This window comes from Pleuronectes platessa, chromosome 21 (genome assembly GCF_947347685.1).
Source record: "Pleuronectes platessa chromosome 21, fPlePla1.1, whole genome shotgun sequence".
NCBI classification, from domain to species: domain Eukaryota; kingdom Metazoa; phylum Chordata; class Actinopteri; order Pleuronectiformes; family Pleuronectidae; genus Pleuronectes; species Pleuronectes platessa.
The window spans coordinates 5325678-5343633 of record NC_070646.1 but is presented as its reverse complement, the minus strand read 5'-3'; the positions used below and the strand labels follow the sequence as shown (position 1 = coordinate 5343633).

The 17956-nt window shown below is 42.5% G+C and overlaps 1 protein-coding gene across 1 annotated transcript in view; it reads left to right on the top strand.

The window, feature by feature from the left end:
* Positions 1–17956, top strand: part of atrnl1b (attractin-like 1b) — a 52603-nt gene that overhangs the window by 2333 nt on the left and 32314 nt on the right. The window contains exons 2-19 of the mRNA XM_053413762.1: positions 2067–2150; positions 2720–2833; positions 3019–3147; positions 3433–3641; positions 4581–4755; positions 5409–5496; positions 5891–6152; positions 6809–6992; positions 7118–7272; positions 7702–7786; positions 7920–8134; positions 8404–8522; positions 8822–8954; positions 9417–9604; positions 10751–10964; positions 11055–11246; positions 15587–15811; positions 16790–16927. Coding sequence (XP_053269737.1) covers positions 2067–2150; positions 2720–2833; positions 3019–3147; positions 3433–3641; positions 4581–4755; positions 5409–5496; positions 5891–6152; positions 6809–6992; positions 7118–7272; positions 7702–7786; positions 7920–8134; positions 8404–8522; positions 8822–8954; positions 9417–9604; positions 10751–10964; positions 11055–11246; positions 15587–15811; positions 16790–16927 — 2909 coding nt within the window. The remainder of the gene's footprint in view (positions 1–2066; positions 2151–2719; positions 2834–3018; positions 3148–3432; positions 3642–4580; positions 4756–5408; positions 5497–5890; positions 6153–6808; positions 6993–7117; positions 7273–7701; positions 7787–7919; positions 8135–8403; positions 8523–8821; positions 8955–9416; positions 9605–10750; positions 10965–11054; positions 11247–15586; positions 15812–16789; positions 16928–17956) is intronic.

Sequence of the window (17956 nt, the reverse complement as noted above, 5' to 3'; positions counted from 1 at the left end):
GAATAGTTCCTGGGTGTTGTTCCTAAATTTGGACAATGCGCCTGTTGGTCAGCACAAGAGGAATGACGTGTGTGACTCTGGGGAAAAAATGCAACAACAAACTAAAAGCCGAAAGAAAATTGGTAGAACTAAAAAGGAAAAAGCGAGTTAACTGTGGGAGGTAACCAACCAAAGAATAAAGGTTCAAACTTGGAAACAAATAATAATCATATTCATCATCATCTGGATTGTGTGACTCTTGACAACAGCATCCCGTGGCCTTTCAGTTCACCTGAGGGGCACTTAGTGGTTTAGAAGGAACCATGATCACGGTAATTAAGGTTTTGTATAGGTTGTCATCAGCCGTGTCGTCAGGAAATAACCTCCCCTCACCTCAAGACAACTGACTGAAATGTGAGACCGTGACTCCAAGTCTTTCCTCAGTCAGTGGAACACAGACTAAACCTGTGTTAATGCAAACTCAAATGGAACAGCTCTCAGTAGATCAGACACAACCGCCGAGGCTCAGCAGTTCCCTTAAATTCAATCTAGCCGCATCAAATTTCACATACTCATAGATATCAGTCCCTCAAATGTGCCAGATTCTTTTCCCCATTAGGAGAGATGAATTATTCTCAGAGAAATAAGGGAACACTTCCGAAATTTGCTGGGTGCTTCCCTTACTCACACACATCCTTTCACCAAGTTTCCTGGAAATCGGATCTCTAGTCTTTGTGTAATGCTGCCAAATAACAGACAAACAAACGCAGATGAAAACACAACCTCCTTGGTGGAGGTAATAACACATTGCTGCCCGGCACCACAGATGAGATGTCAGCGTATCCACATAACAATCGTGAACTCCTCTCCTAAAGGTACAATCATGAATTCGGTGTCTCGAGTGGGAGCATCACAGGAAAGTATTTCCCTGCAAAAAGTACAAAGTGCAGCATGAAAAATTCATCATTCTTCTGAAACTCATTGCTGGCCTCATTCTGCTAATTGCTCACACTCGGTTAGTCAGCAAAACACAAAGCTAACTGTAGTCACTGTAACTAGACAAAGCATAGAGACTAACAATCAGATACACATCGAGCATAATGTAGTGGATGCTTTTCCAATGTGAGTAGTAAACAGAGAAAACTATATTATTTGACATACATTTAGATACATGTATATAGATAATATAATGCAGACTTTTGTAATCTGAGTGGTAAACAAAGAAGAAAAAGTGTCATATTTGGGTACATGTGACGGTTTAACTTGATCACATGCATCTTCAAGAGATTACAGCACATCTTTAGTCCTTTTAAAGTAATGTTACATCACGATATTCATCTAAAGCAATTGACATGGACATAAAAGGGAATATCCCTCAGTTCCTGCATCGCTCAGACCACCCATTAGATCCCAGTTTGTTTATGTGTTTGTTTCCAAAGTCAGACAAAAAAAGAATGCAGTCTCTTGTGTTGTCGTTAAAGGCTGTAATGTTTCCAGCAGACAGATTTTCTCATTGTGTAGATTCACAGATTATTAGTCTTGACTTTAACATCCAAATGAGATTAATTAAAGAACAATCTGTTGCCCACCAGTGAATGCACCACTGTGATGAGGAAACCTTTTAAAGAAATCTGTGTGCTCGTCACTGTCGATTGCTTCCATGTCTTTGTGTGGATTGCAGCCATAGATTGCTGACGTGTTGAGGCTGCATCCCACCTGTTCACCAGTTTGGAGTTGGAATAGGGATGGAATTTCCTCCCAGACACTTACATAATAGTTGAATAGATCATTCTTTAAGAATAGTTTTCAAACCTCACTCTCAGCCCGTCAGAGCACGGTCTCTCAAACAGAAAGCAGAAGGCGGCCGATGTGGTGATTTTCCAGTTGTAACGTGGAAGACCTCTTTCCTCAGTGTAAACATCTTTAATCTGCAGGTTCAGAGCTTCTAATTTACATAGTTTGATCGGATGTTTTATCTAACTTGTGTTTTGGTTCCACTAATTTAAATTACCCATCTGAGGTAATGTGAGGTTATGTGTTACTGTGTCGTCTGTTCTGAATTTTTTGATTCTCGTCCCCCCCCCCAGGTTAACAGAGCCCTCGGGATACCTCACCGATGGTCCAATCAACTACAAGTACAAAACAAAGTGCACCTGGCTCATCGAGGGCTAGTAAGTACTTTTGAAAATTCAATGTGTTCTACTAAAGCCGAGCAAGTGCAGCCACGTTTCATTGTTCTCTGCAAAGAGAATTGATGTAATTAAATCAAGCTGATCAGAGTCTCTTTTGATGGAATTGTGTTTTTTACACGATTTTGAAGTGAAGCCGGGTTTTGAGGACAGAGCTGTTTGGAAAAGTGGAAACCAGGATATAAATGGAGGGAGCCTGAGTTCATCAGTGCATTAAATGATCTAATTTACAATGTACTCGTATATTTTAAAGTAATCTGGTTTTGTCAAGTCTTTTTTGTCATCTTCTCAAATGCTAATTCCCTTTCAGTGTGATCAATGGGAAGTGAGAACCACCACTTTACATTTTAGGACCATCTATTAATGATACTTGAGTTTGTTTTTGAATATAAATAAGGCAATTTATTAGGTTTTTCAGTTGTAGCAAGTGAGTGACAAAATCAGTACAGTACTGTTGTCCATCTACCACCTGGTTGTCTGCATCCTGTGGATATCTTCATGAAACCTGAACCTGTTCTCATTGTTATCGTCTGTTTATTTTCCTCCCACAGTCCAAATGCCGTTCTTCGGTTGAGATTTAACCACTTTGCCACAGAATGTAGTTGGGACCATATGTACGTCTATGACGGCGACTCGATATACGCTCCTCAGGTTGCGGTTTTCAGGTGAGAAACTCCGAGCTAGGCCCAGAATGACGACAGATATACCACTGTTTTTTAGTGAAGTACATGTATATTGTTTTATGTTTTTGCTGGTCTTAATTAACTGTCCAATTCACGTGTATGTGCCTAGTCTTTCAGATTTATCAGAGTTGTAAGAAAGTGGTTTGATGTCCTGCTTTTGTCCACAGCGGTGTCATCGTGCCAGAGATACGAGGAAACGAGACGGTTCCTGAGGTCGAGACGACTTCAGGCTACGCACTACTACACTTTTTCAGTGATGCTGCCTATAACCTGACAGGATTTGAAATATTTTACTCGTAAGTATCCAACCTCTGCATTTGGGACGAAACGTACAATAACACCTGACATTGTTTATGTTCTTGATGGAACAAAAGGTTTCTGCAGAAATTAAAAGCCACAGCAACAATCAAAACCTGGTCAATAAGGCATCTATTATTAGTCTTTTTTTTTTTTTATCCCCCGAGCCTTTGCCAAGAGCCAGACGATGATCATTAATCTTCCTCATTCCACAAGTAAAGGTCACTGTGTGGCCCGAAAGAGTAAACACCGTGTTGGCTGAATGACAATGTCCTTCTGTCCAGGATCAACTCTTGTCCCAATAACTGCTCTGGCCATGGGAAGTGCACCCCCGGGAACTCGGTCGCCAGCAGAGTGTACTGTGAATGTGACAAGTACTGGAAAGGCGAGGCCTGCGACATCCCCTACTGCAGAAACAACTGCGGCAGCCCGGACCACGGCTACTGCGACCTCACTGGAGAGAAGCTGTGCGTGTGCAATGACAGCTGGCAAGGTAAGAGTTGGCTTCGTCCGAACCTCGCAGCTCCAGTTGAAGTACTGCAGCGATTAAACCGTATTTCTCATGTTCAGAGATTATGTCATTATGTGCATTGCAATGTAAAGAAGCTATAAAGCAAATGATGCTCAGTGTAGTCAACTGGTCTGTAGCCGTTTGCAAGGTTTCAACACATAAGTGGCCCAGATATTCCAGTTTTGAAACCAGTTTGTATTATCCCACCGCATGTAACCTGGAACGTATTTGGAAAATTTGGCTGGGATTTGATTGCATCTAAATCCAGCTCATTCAAATATAAAGAACATATTATCAAACTTGAAATGATCCAATTAATACGCTTTAAAAGATATATTGTGGTTTAAGTTTTTAACTATTCTAAATTAAACCATAACAAACTCAACTTTTGCTTAATAGATAATAACTTTTCTTTTTGGCTAAATGACCAGCAGACTGAGAGCAGAGTTTCCTACCTACCAAACCATGAGACTTGCACTTTTGCAATCGCAGGCTGTAGAACTGTCGCTCATCCCATATGCACTGTGGCGAATATCGAGTGAGACGTCATGAAGAGTGTGTTAGAGGACTAGTGTGAACTGCAGCGTTGTGTTGTGTCATAATGCCGGTCGGGACAGAGTGTTTCTACCTGATGAAACGTGACAGAATCTTAAGCGGAGACGTGTGGCTTTCAGCTCGTTCCTCATTCACACAGTTAAACATATTCACACCTCCCTGTCTGTCGAGCTCATGTAAGAAGTGGTCATGCTTTTGTTTTGGTTTGACGATGGCATGCTTGCTCTTCAAAGTTAGTGAGTAGGTATGAAAATAAAATCAAATGTTTATTTTTTTATTTTTGAGATATTGAGCTGAATTCTTGAAGAAACACATATTTATGTTAAACGTGTGCCCTCAGCCATAATATCTCTTTCTGTCTCGCAGGTCCAGACTGCTCTCTGACGGTCCCTTCCACCGAGTCCTTCTGGGTCCTACCGAGCGTCAAACCATTCGGCACGTCACTCGCCAGAGCGTCCCATAAGGCCGTGGTGCAGGAAAAGGTGATGTGGGTGGTGGGTGGATACACCTTCAACTACAGCTCCTTCCAGATGATTCTCAAGTAAGTCACAGCTTAGTACATCAACATGTCCTGAGGTCAGTCTATATTTACACCAGTAAAACCAGCAGTGTCAAAATATATATCCACTTCCCCCCCTTTCCACTTCTCATTTGTGTGGAAACAATGACCTCCATGAGGAAGTGCTGTTTCGCACGTCCCTTGAGGAAAATACTCAACTCATTGTCAGGCCGAGTTCTTTTTCTTTGTGTGGTTTAGCTTTGTGAACATGTACATTCACTTGAGCTAAATCAAGGTGTTAGTATTTAGTGTAGCAGGGCGGCTCTGCAGCAACAAAGCCGAACTGACGTCTGTCCTCATTCATGTAGCAGCTCAGAGTTAATTGATATTTCTCCTCTTTGTTGCTCGGACAAGAGTTTCCCCATCTGCTCGGTGTTTGCTCATCACCAGGTGCTCTTACCCCAGAGAGAATACTGCATCTGCTGTAGATCATCAATATGTGATGACATGACTCGGTTCCCTGTGTTAACAATTTCACAATTTGTGACTGGAAGACTAAATTGGTATGTTTAGAATAAAGGAAATGGTGATTATAAGGGAATAATACATATAAAGTCACAGAGGGAAAAGTTTATGTGTCTCGTTTTCTTTACAAATTCTCACAGTGTGTAATGATCTGTTGCTTTGCTTTGTAGCTACAACCTGGAGAGCGGCATCTGGAACACAGTACCCATCAGTAGCGGCCCCGTGCCAAGATACGGCCACTCTCTCGCTGCCTTCCAGGTAAACACCCAAACACAGACGGGCCTCAGATTCTCTTGGTTCAGAAGGAATACACAAAAAAACACAACTGTTGGTTTGGAGGGAAGGAGAATCAGATGGGGTGAAAGAGAAATAAAAGATCCCCGAAAACAAAAGGAAACCACAACTGTTGCATAACTGATGTAATGTCATCTTCCAAATACCAAAAATGATTCAATTACAGAGGCGAGGAAACAAATCAAATCAGATCAAGTTCATTTGAATTTCACAACAATAGCAGAACAAGTGAAATGGCAACCGTAGTAAAAGCACCGATAATAGAAAAGAAAAACCACGAAAGACAATAAGATAAAAGGCAACATGGAAATATTAGTCAAACAGAAACATGGTGAAACCAGTCTTTTCTTTTTTTCAGGATGACATCTTCATGTTCGGTGGGAAGCTAGAGGCCGGCTGGGGGAACGTGACAGACGAGTTGTGGGTGTTCAACATGCCCAGTCGAACGTGGCAGCGGAGGAACCCGGTGGTCGGCCCGCTGGCCCAGGCTCAGATTTACGCCGTGGAGGGCCACTCGGCCCACTGCGTCCTGCTGGAGGGCGGTGATGCCATCATGCTGGTCATCTTTGGCTACTCCCCCATCTACAGCTACATCAGCAACGTTCAGGAGTACAACCTGCGTGAGTCACAGCTTCTGTCGGCTCTCGGCATCTTTCTCCAGCACTGCAGGACATCTGTTACCGTTTTAGAAAATGGGGAACACTTGGAGCTCGAACTCAAACACAGCTTGTTGGCTTTCCTTATTGATTGAAGTCTGAGTAAAATAGAAAATGTACATTTTGAATTCATTTAAAATGTGAGGAGAATCTTGCATAAACTTCAAATGATTGTTTGTTGATGCGATATAGGGCCTGTCCTTTTATATATTGATATCTATCTATATGATACTAGACTTCTGCCTCCAAGTGGCAAATGAGTGATGACTAACCATAATTTTCAGATTGGATTAGAGTCTTTATTTTAATTAACAAAAACAACAAATTTAATTTAATTTCTGTAAACGAGAAACAAAGAAATGCCCTCTGTTATTCAATCTGTTGTCGATGAGATGTAACGGTTAAAGGAAATTTAAACCTAGAAATGCACTTAACAAAACCGTTCCAACACTCTCTGCCAAGCAGTGAATGTTTGAAGCATGGTGAGCCTAGCTCTCTCCTAATTAACATGACAATGCTTTTATCATTTGAATCCAGTTCTCATTCTTCTAATAAAAAAATGCTTTATATTTTTATTGAAATTTGTATTAACAGCTCCCTTTCATATACCTTCTTGTCAGGATCCAACTCGTGGCTGGTGCCTGAGACCAAAGGGGCCGTTCCACAAGGTGGTTACGGTCACAGCAGCACGTTTGACAGCTCCAGCGGCAGCGTGTACGTTCACGGAGGCTACAAGGCCCTGCCTGCCAACAAATACGGCCTCGTTGACGACCTCTACCGCTACGATGTTAACACTAGGACATGGTAAATCAACACATGGACTGTTCTGCTCTCTTAGTTCATGCTGTACTCCGGTCTGTGTATATACCCCTGCGTGCCGTGTCCTCCTCAGCTCGTCCTTGACACTGTTGTCGTGCGTTATGTTCCAGGTTCATCCTGAGAGAGAGCGGTTTTCCACGATACCTGCACTCGGCTGCGCTCCTCAGCGGCACGCTGCTCTTCTTCGGTGGCAACACACACAACGACACCTCCCTAAGCAACGGGGCCAAGTGCTTCTCGGCGGACTTCCTTTCCTACGACATCGGTAGGACTCATTATTCTTGACATCGTGCCCCAGTGTCCCTTTGAGTGTCTTTATTATTGTACTTTAAAATGCTCTCTTGTCACTTCATCAAATTTAAAGTTAATTAGATTTACTCTCTTAGACATTAAATTACTTTAAGCAGTTCATTTTAAATTGTGATCAGTTAGCTTGATCTGCTTTCATACTCATTATGTGTATGCTATATATATTTTTAAATCATACCTAATGAGGTTTTTAAGGCTATAATTAAAAAAATACATTTAGCTTTTCCCCTCCCTCTTTCATCATCACCATCCTCTGTGTTTTCATAATTATCCACTTTAGTCTCAGCAGAACCAGTAATTATAATTGTGTAAAAATGTCATGAATTACATGTAAACACAAAGGCAGAACAGATACTTACTGTATGGTCTTTCTTGTTGTGCTCAGCCTGTGACGAGTGGAGGCTCCTGCCCAAACCCGACCTGCACAGAGACGTCAACCGCTTTGGTCACTCTGCTGTGGTCAGCAATGGGTGAGTCTCTGTAATGGAATCTCCTCTGAGACCGAAGCTGACAACTACAGCAGATCTGACAATAAACTTTCATCATGACCTGTGTGTTGTACAGTTTTATTCAGCTTCTCTTCCCATGGGTTTTTCTCTCTAGGTCCATGTATCTGTTTGGGGGCTTCTCCGGAGTGCTGCTCAACGACGTGCTGGTCTACCGACCCCCGAGCTGCCAGGCCTTTTTGGCAGAGGAAGGGTGCGTGAACGCCGGGCCAGGGGTCCGCTGCATCTGGAGCAGAGGCCACTGTCTCCCCTGGGAGCCCAGCATGGCCAATGGGAGCATCACACCTTCCCCATTCTGCCCCCCTAAAGCTGGTGAGGAAGACAACAATACATATCAGAGCAAATCATTTCCCCAATGATCCCTTAGTGAAGTATGACGGATGGTCCACTTTAAATGCATGATTATAATTTACAAGCCCATCTGCTCTTCCTCACTCCTATGCGGTCACTGGTGTTACTGGTTATTTTTAAACTGGGATTATACAAATATGAGTTTTCTTTATATTTCGAGGGCTTAGAACCATTCGACCAGATACAAACTCAAACACTCTTTTTTTTTCTGTCTCTCTGTCTCTTTCTAGTCACAGTGGACGAGCGGTGCTACCGGTTCTCAGACTGTGCCAGCTGCACGGCCAACACCAACGGGTGCCAGTGGTGTGATGACAAAAAGTGTATCTCTGCCATCAGCAACTGCACATCTGTGAGTGATCCAGCAGGAGGCGTCAGAGCACTTCTTTGCTTGTGTTTTGTTTTGGAAAGCACTCATTCAGACACATGCAAACATTTAGACTTTTCCTCAGGATTTTGTGAGCTGAGGATATTGAATATTTTTTAGATATTGATCTCAGTGGTTCATACTGTCCTCACACCATGTTGCACCACAAGACAAATAGGACTTTTTTTTTTTATTATGTACATTGACGAATAAATGAGAACACAAATGCAAAGCTCCTGTTAATCGTCCTCCTGTCTCCTCTGTTCTCTCGTCCCTTGTTGTAGAACGTGAAGAACTTCACCGAGTGTCCGGTGCGGAACGAGCAGGTGTGCAGCAAGCTCGCCAACTGCAAGAGCTGCTCGCTGAATCTCAACTGTCAGTGGGACCAGAACCAGCCAGAGTGTCATGCTTTGCCTGGTAAAACAAAAAAAGAGTCACAGGCTTTCTACACACACTGTCTTATTGAATGCTTTGGATTCAGTTCTCGCTCATATACAAGAAATAGGGTCCGTCACTGATGTTGTTGCATCAACTCTAATGCACAACAACACTGACCTTCAGGCCTGAAGAGAATATTCAAACACATTCATTGATTTTTGTTGCTAGGAGTGACTTATATGACCAATTTAAAAATGTTACGTTATTAAAAACTCTCGGTAAAATAAATGTTTTTTGTAGAAAAGAAACTTTCATACATCGCACATCCTCTGCTCCCTCATCTCAAATTTGGAATGAATCTGAAACTTACATACATGCCACATAAGGACATAATTAATTAATGTTTTGATTAAATGGTCTAATAGGAGAGTAGGCCTATGCTCTTAATAACATTTAACATATCTCAGTGTGTTTTGACATCACCTTACCTCTTTCTTCCAGCCCAGCAGTGCAGTGAGGGTTGGAGCCAGGTGGGCGAGGCCTGCCTCAGGATCAACTCCAGCCGCGAGAGTTACGACAACGCCCAGCACTACTGCAAGAACCTGAACGGAAACATCGCGTCGCTCACCACCGCCAAACAAGTGGACTTTGTACTCGAGGAGCTCAAGAAGCTCCAGCTGGAAGAAATGGTAAAAAAAAAAGAAGCAAATAAACAAATGAATTTAAGAAAAGTACAGAAATCAGACACAGAGTGTGCTACACCTTGGGAAGTTGACAGGAACAGGACAAGGTTATCTGCTGGTCGCGTCTGTCAGTTAATCTGCGTTATGAATTCTGAGGGGAGTTTGATCCCGGCCCTTGCATTTACCTTGTGCAGTTTTCGACTGACAAAAACAAACTGCACTGTTTGTTTTTGACTTTGACAGAATTACAAGTAGAGGCAATGCCAGACTTTACATAAACTTGTCTCTGAGATGCTGCACTTAATGAGTCAGACTGTGACAAGCGCACGCTCACTTGGTTTTTCTTTTGTTATGAAATGTTTTATCCGCACAAACATTTTGTCAGACACAGTTTCTTCTTTGTGCTTTATGTACAAACCAGGGTCAAATGACTCACTGTCTGTAGAGGCAATCATGAGAGCCGTCTAAGTCCCTCACTGCTGGGTCTGGATTTGCTTGTATTCTTAACTTTTAATAAAGTGAAGCATCCAGATTCCATTACATGAATTCCAATCTAGATTCATGCACAATTAAAACAACCTACTAATGAAAATCAGTGATAAAGCTAATTTTAGATAAACAATTTTTTAAGGAGCCATAGTATGATGGCCTCACCATTAGAGGTCCAGTCTGCCCAGTAGGATAATAAGACTGTTTGTGAAATATATCTCATCATTTTATGATATTAATTTTGAAATGGTCCTAATAGCGTCATAATGGAAATGACTAAATGCTCATCACCATCTCATCTCACTACAGAAACAAATCCTCCTCCCACTGAAAGCAAATTGTCGAGTCTACTGATGGTTTTAGTTTTGCTCAAATCTGCTCTTTTCAGAAGGATTTAATTTGCTGTGAGTTCTACTGAGTTGAATCCAATTTGTTTGTTCTATACAGAAACTTGACATGACATTTCCCATTATAAGTAATAATATCTGTGAACTTTTAATACCATCTTTGGTTTCCAGTTGTAAATGCAATTACTATGAAACTGTTAAGTGACAGGATGGAGCAGAAAGGGAGACGTGGTTAAATGTTTTATCTTGCATTTAAGTCCCCAGTCACTTTCTCTGGGCCTTTTTGTTTGTTAAGCCTTTTGTCGTGTCTCCACAGCGACTGTCCCCCTGGGTCGGCCTGAGGAAAATCAACGTGTCGTACTGGGGCTGGGAGGACATGTCCCCCTTCACCAACAGCAGCCTGCGCTGGCTGCCCGGGGAACCCAGCGACTCTGGTTTCTGTGCCTACCTGGAGGAGCCCCTGGTCTCAGGCCTGAGAGCCAATCCATGCACCGCCACAGCCCGCGGCCTCATTTGTGAAAAAGCAGCTGGTGAGATGCCCAGACTACGTTAACATCAAACAGGAATTACTAACGTGATTGGTAAAGAACATTCATCATCCTTCTGTATTCCCTGTACAGGAAACCCCAATCAGAGTACCCGTCCATCCTGCAAGAAGCCGTGCTCGCTGCACACCAACTGTGGCAACTGCACCAGCCAGGCCATGGAGTGCATGTGGTGCGGCAGTGCCAAGCGCTGTGTCGACTCCACGGCCTATGTCATCTCGTTTCCCTATGGCCAGTGTCTGGAGTGGCAGACTGGAGATTGTTTGGGTAAGTGTCTTTTACAGAACTTAATCTGGACCCGGCTTCCTTTTGAAGTCTATAGTCTGGCATTAAAGTGGCCGGCACTAAGCTTTCCCATATTGGCTTCTGTTCGCAGTCAATATTCATCACTGAGAGAGGGAAGGTTATGGAAGGAAAAACGGCTTAAGGTGGAAGCTGTTTGTGTCCTCGGGAAAACGGTATTAGTTTCCCGTGATTGGCTTTGGAGGCTGTTTTTGGTTTGTAATGGCCAATTACTCTCGCATATAGTCGCCCCAACTGTTAGATTTCCCTGCTGACCCTGCTGCAGATGGGCTTTGTTCCATTAGGTGGAGTTAAGTAGTTTAAAAACAAAAATGCATCAGGGCACTGATTCAGGGGGTGGCTCCAGAAAAACTGAAAGGAGAGTATAATTGGTGCCTGCACTGCACATACAGTGATGTCAATATTAATGGCATAATTGAATGTCCTGTATGTTTTAATTGACATGTTAATATGTTGTATTGCATGACTGACTTCAGTCAATTGACCACTATGGATTCAGAATGATTTGAGTTATCTGTGGCTCTCATCCTGGTGGTCAAGCTCCTTCCCAGAGGTCAGGAAGACACAAATGCATCTCTGCTACTTGAAATGTGACATTCCTATCTTTGCATTCAACCTTTTCTGCCACCGGAAAATTCAAGATGTTAAATAGTCTTGTCATTTGATTTCTTGTCGTATCCTCAAAGGTTTCATATCACAACACAATAAACCACAATAGATGCCCCAAAGCACTGAAATTGTTTTAGAAATTAAAAAGTACAAAAGCTAAATAAGCACATTAGACATTTTCATCTGAAAGATTTCTAAATAAAGAAACATGAAGACATTGTTTCTCAACACTTTCTCTTCTCCCCTGCCGCCACCTCGCATTATCATTTGCACCACACGTAATGAAACGTGATAACGTCATCAGGATCAGACAGCGTGATGAGGCGGAAGCAGGACGTGGCTTTCTGCTGCAGAAAGAATGAATTCTGTAATTACAATGGATATTAACACTTCAGGGCTTGCGATTATTGAACAGTATGTAGCCAACTCATCCAGCACATGTGTTTGAATAACAAGTCAGTCTTCATAACAGACAGATTACAAGTAACTTCACTCCAAAGACAAAGAAACACACAAAGGACAAAACAATGAATAGAGAACAAGCAGCAATAACAAAATGCCATTGCGGCACGATACAGATCAACACCCCGCAACAAAGCACCGCCTCCATTAGTATTCTCTCGATGATCCAGAAGGGAACATGGGCACGCGCAGAGGTGAAACAATATTTCCACTGCACATTGGTAAGTTGATCAGAGAGGCTCCTTTTATCTGGAGGTCGGTTTAGTTGCTCAGGTCGGTGCTGCTGTTGCTGCGTGATGTATGAATTATACCGGCAGCCGTGTCAGATCGTAAAAACATCTCTGATCAGTTTAGTGAGTAACAAATTTAGGGAGCCCAAGGGTACAGTCTGAAACTCCTTGTGTCTGCCGCTGCCTGGGTAACACCGAGGCTTTTTCTGCGCCGTGTGGATATTTGTCTTGTGGAATTTGTCCCTTTTTTTGGCATGAAGGACGGAGAAAGGTTGTCCTATTAAATTCTCGCCGTATTTTCTTCTCCCTCAGTTTGAGAGTGAATGTGAAGGGGCAAAGTCAGACAGAACAAAGTTTCAATCACCCACGTAGTCCCTTCCTCCTCACGAACACGTGGCTGAGTGTGCTGCATAAATGCACTTAAAACCACAGAGCCAGGATCAAATAGTCTTTAGTATGGCTGCCTCTAGGGGCACTTTGACGGAGCGGATGTGTCATATTTGAGACTCTCAGTAGAGAATCATATAATTTTTCAGATCTGAGGTGGCACAAGAGGAACCTTGTTGATTTCTTGTTTGAAATACCTCTTCATTTACAGCTTTCATCTAATAATCAAAAGCTCTTCTTCAGCTCCGGAGTAGCCACGTCTTCCCACATCTAAAAACCACAGCAGACACGTGGTCATTTGTCCCAGGAACACACTGTCCATTCGATTTCATCCGCACGGGTCAAGAAAGGTGAATTCCCCGAAGCTGCATCTGGCTCGGACAGAATTCAAAACATTCAAGGTCAAGTTGACTTTCCCTTTTTCCTCGGAGCGCTTTTCTCTCGCTCCTTGATTTAATCTGTTATATTAGAACCGGCCCTCTCTGGCTCCCTAAACCAACTCCAGTGTTGCTGAAATGTTTCTGTTAATTGATTAACTCTTTCATGAAGAAGGCGCAGGAGCGTGCCTTCAGTCAGTTTCAGCCCTCGGACTCCAGGAGGCGCTCTAGAATCGCTTTGGTAACTCGAAATGCATTCAAGAAGTCCTTCTTCTTTAAAGGCGCCACTATTCTTAACTGTGCAAGGTGACTAATGGGATTGAAGCCACAGACGTTGACAGGAACTGTTTTCAATGTGCAATGTGACCCTCTCCTCGTGTTTGTTTGTGAATGCTGGCTGGTTCTCCTCTGTTGTTTTTTCTTTGTGTTTGATGAGCTGAAGACACATTTCAATCTAAAATAGATCTGTGCTATTCTAATGGGACTTTATCTCTGGCTGTCTATAAATCAAAGTAAACACACTAAAGGGATTTTTACTGCCCATCTCTCACAATTGTCTGACAATGTCTTATTGAAAGATAAGATAATCTTTCTAATAATTAATTGAGGAATTGAGAAGAAGAATTAGAAGACCAAGTGATGGAAGTATGCAGCTTTCAAAAGTGGGTCAACCCCTTGTCATTGGTTTATAAGTTGATTTTATTGCAAATGATTGCAGTGATTCCTGTTGCCATGTAATGCAAACTAATCCTAAACTATCTTCTTCCATCATGGATCACAAATCTTTGTCTCTAAAAAATTATATTTGCCCACATTGCTCTCGGAAATGCAAAAACCATATGTCAAAGTAGGGACATTGTCCTTTTGCTCAATGATCTTTGTTGTCTTGGTGAAATACAATCCAGCTAAAAACAACTTTGCAAGCAGTGAGGCGTCCTCCAGACACGAGGCATAAAGTACATGCAACAGGAAGTTCAATAAACGGATCCTATAAAATCTGACATTGCAGAGTTTAACCTCAAAAGTCACATTTAGATGTAATTTGCGGCTGCAGACAGATTTGAATTTAAATCCATTTACATGTGAAAATGGCCTTGGAAGTTTCCCCCGTAAATACATTCAGACTTGTCAGATGCTTTTTTCCCCGTCTGGCTGGTGGAAACTGTTTAAGCTGGATGAAACGAGACGTCCACCATCCAATTAATGGTATAGCAACAGATTTAGTGGGGCATGCTCACGCTTACCGATTAATCTGTCAGAATCCAACGTTAAAGATCTGCGCTCTGTTGTTGTGTGGTAGATTATGTATCTGGACTTGCTCTTGTGTTGTGGCAAGACAAGTCCCCATCCAGCTGCTTATTTTCTCAGAATGGTATGTTCCCCGAGAAATGTGCCACTTTCGGCCTGTCGTCAAAACAAACTTAAATGGCCTTACTTTGCGCTGATTGCTCTGGCGTTGTCATGGCTTCGCTTCCATTAGCGGAATAGCTGGAGATTTGTCTGACATAAACCGAGGTAAAAGCACTCAACGTTTGTCTCCTTAAAAGAGTGGTGACATTTTCTCCACTAAAGTGTCTGTCTGGCAGGCAACACTGAAACTTGTCAAGCAATTTGGTGGCCCCACAAGTTTCATCCCCCAGCCGACGAAAACAGCAGCGCTCGCTCGCTCGCGTGGGTTTCTTGAGTTTTGGAGCCAGGTGCCACTTCACATGTCACATTTAAACCATTTCATTGAACTTTGTTCTTAAATCACAAACATTTCACAGGCTACGGTTGGCTGACACGTTTTTCTGTCTCATTCCGGGGCCCTCCATCTTCCGTGTAGGGCTGGAGACCTGTTTCTTATCCTCTTATCGGCTCTCAAATCTGTTGTCCTGACAGCTCACCAGATAACCATTTTGTGTCACAGTACAAAGAGCATCGAAGCGCCTTAATCTGCGGCTCCTGTAGAGGATAAGAAATGACTGAGAGTGAGCGTCGGATAGGCCAAAATCCTACAAAATAATCCTGAGAGCAACATCCTGCGGGATTTTGTTTTCTGCAAATTTTTACAGGAGCTGGAAGTCTCAAGGTGACTGGTAAATAAATGCTGCACTGAAAAATAAATGGATAAATGTGGCTGATAAAATACGTTGACTCTGGGGAGGTTAAATCATTTTGGAACGGAGGCAACAAGAACTGCAACGAAACACAAAACTTGCTGTCGAGAAATATAACACAAGCTTCTTTTCTCCTCCAGCTCAGAACTGTTCGGGCCTGCAGACGTGTTCCCAGTGCTTGGAGCAGCCCGAGTGCGGCTGGTGCGGAGATCCCAGCAGCACCGGGAAGGGCCTGTGCATGGAGGGCTCATACCGGGGGCCCATGAAGAGAACAGCCAAGCAGGGCCAGTCCCACGACATGATTCTGGAGCCGGGCATTTGCCCCAAAGACAAGGGCTACGAGTGGGCCTTCATTCACTGCCCCGGTAAGGCCTCCATTTCCTGTCCCTCTCACTGAAATGAGCCATCACGTGTCCTAAGTGTGTCTATGAGGGAAGTATCGACTGTCACATCTTCAGTTTAAAAAGATGCTCTTATCAAGGATTCCTGTTACAGTGTCCCCGTGAAACTCATCCCTCCCTGCTGACTTCATGAAACCTTATTCTAGTATTAATGCTCCCATCTGTCTCTGCAACCACGACATGATAAATGATAAAACACTCCACCGCTGGTTGTAATTTGAGAATGTGAGGAGTGGTCTGTTGCTTAGTTGTTATCATTAATGTGTAAAAAACCTGGTGATATATTTCATTTTGTTAAAATTCATATAATGTAGAAGTCGTATTTAAAGGATCTTGGTGATATTTTGCCTTGTATTGGTTTACATCTCCATGCGCCTCAGTGATATTGATTTTTTTTTTTATTGTATTTTATGAAACATTACTCCCTTATTCCTCAGAAAGACATTTTCCCTCCTAAGATATGTGTTGTTGTTTTCATGCCGAGCCTCACAGAACTGAATTACAGTTATTGTCATGCAAATGTCAGAGGTTGAAAAATAAAGTCTGGTTAATTGTAATAATTTATGAATGCTGAGAGCCACATAATATACCACGGCGAAAAGATCGGCATAAACAAGCATTTTATTTTTAAATATTATTTTTCATCAAATGTACAATTCTTTAAAGGCAGTTCAGATTAAGTAATTATTATTTACAAGTTGACAGAGAAGACACAAGCCACTAAAAGCCCCAAACAACAACACTGTTTGTAGGATCGTGTGACCGTGAAACAGTCGCCCATGTGACCTGCAGACGGATAAAGATTGTGACAGTGTGCTGGCAGAATCTCCTCGTCTTGTCCCAGTTCATTAATAATACAAATCCCTGTTTGTTCCACCTTGTGTTGGTCTCTGCTCACCCTCTGCTGTGAAACCCGCTCTGCTATGTTTTTTTCACCCTCAGCCTGCCAGTGCAACGGCCACAGCACGTGTGTGAACAGCAGCGTGTGTGAGCAGTGCCGTAACCTCACCACCGGTCCTAACTGCGAGATCTGCATGCCTGGTTATCATGGGGACCCCACCAATGGCGGCAAATGCCAGGGTGAGTGTCGCATCGCCGCACAAATTACACATTCTGCACACACACCGCTTGCTTGTCTCTGTTTTGGTGTCAGCAGTCAACAGATTCTTTCACCTTTCCCCTCTCGACTGTACCTTTGTTATGATCAACATCAAATTTAAACAAGTACATCTGAAATTATCTTTTCTATTTTCTTTTTTTTTTACCCCTGAACCATAATTAAGAAGAAGATCATCCAATGACTGCTTTCTAACCAGTCTGTGGTTTGATAAACTTTCAGTATTACAGCAACACAACCAAGAGAGGGCACTGTTGTGTGTTAATTAGAATTAGTGACAAATTGTCTGTCTTGTTTGATTAATGGAAATAAGGCACCATGTCTTTTTATATAGATTTCTTGTCTAATCGGATTCATATTTTGCTTCTGCCAGTGAATATAGATGTATTCAATAGAAATAATAATAATAGAGATAATCCGTGTTGTCTGGACAAGCACTCCCTGTGGGTACAGAGTAGATGTGGTGCACTGTGGGAACTGCAGGTGAAGCTGAAGGTCAAACACTCACCTCTCCTGTTACTGTGGTTTTTCATTCATTGGACTCCGAGCCGTGTGGACACACCATGTATGCTTTTTTGGATTAAGGGATATGAAAACTCAGCTGCAGACGTGTCGCACAGAGCTTTTTGACAGATAAAATAATTGCTTGATTGTTATGCTAATTTCCATTGTGTGGTTTCCAGGTTTCATTGGACGTAGTAATGAGATTTATTATCTGCGTCTAAATTTGCTCGAGAGACGACATCTAGCATCCATCCAAAATCTTAATTTCTATTAAGGAAAGGGTTTAAATTGACATTAAATCTATATTAATCAGTACATTAAAAAAAATGAAATCAATTGCAGATTGACTGAAGACTGCTAACTCAGCATTGTCAAGAAGACACATGTCCCATTCATGAATAGCATTCCTGAGAAATTACATTTAGGCTATTCATTGTCAGACATGTGACACACACACACACACACATCTGGGAGCTTTGCGGTCTCAG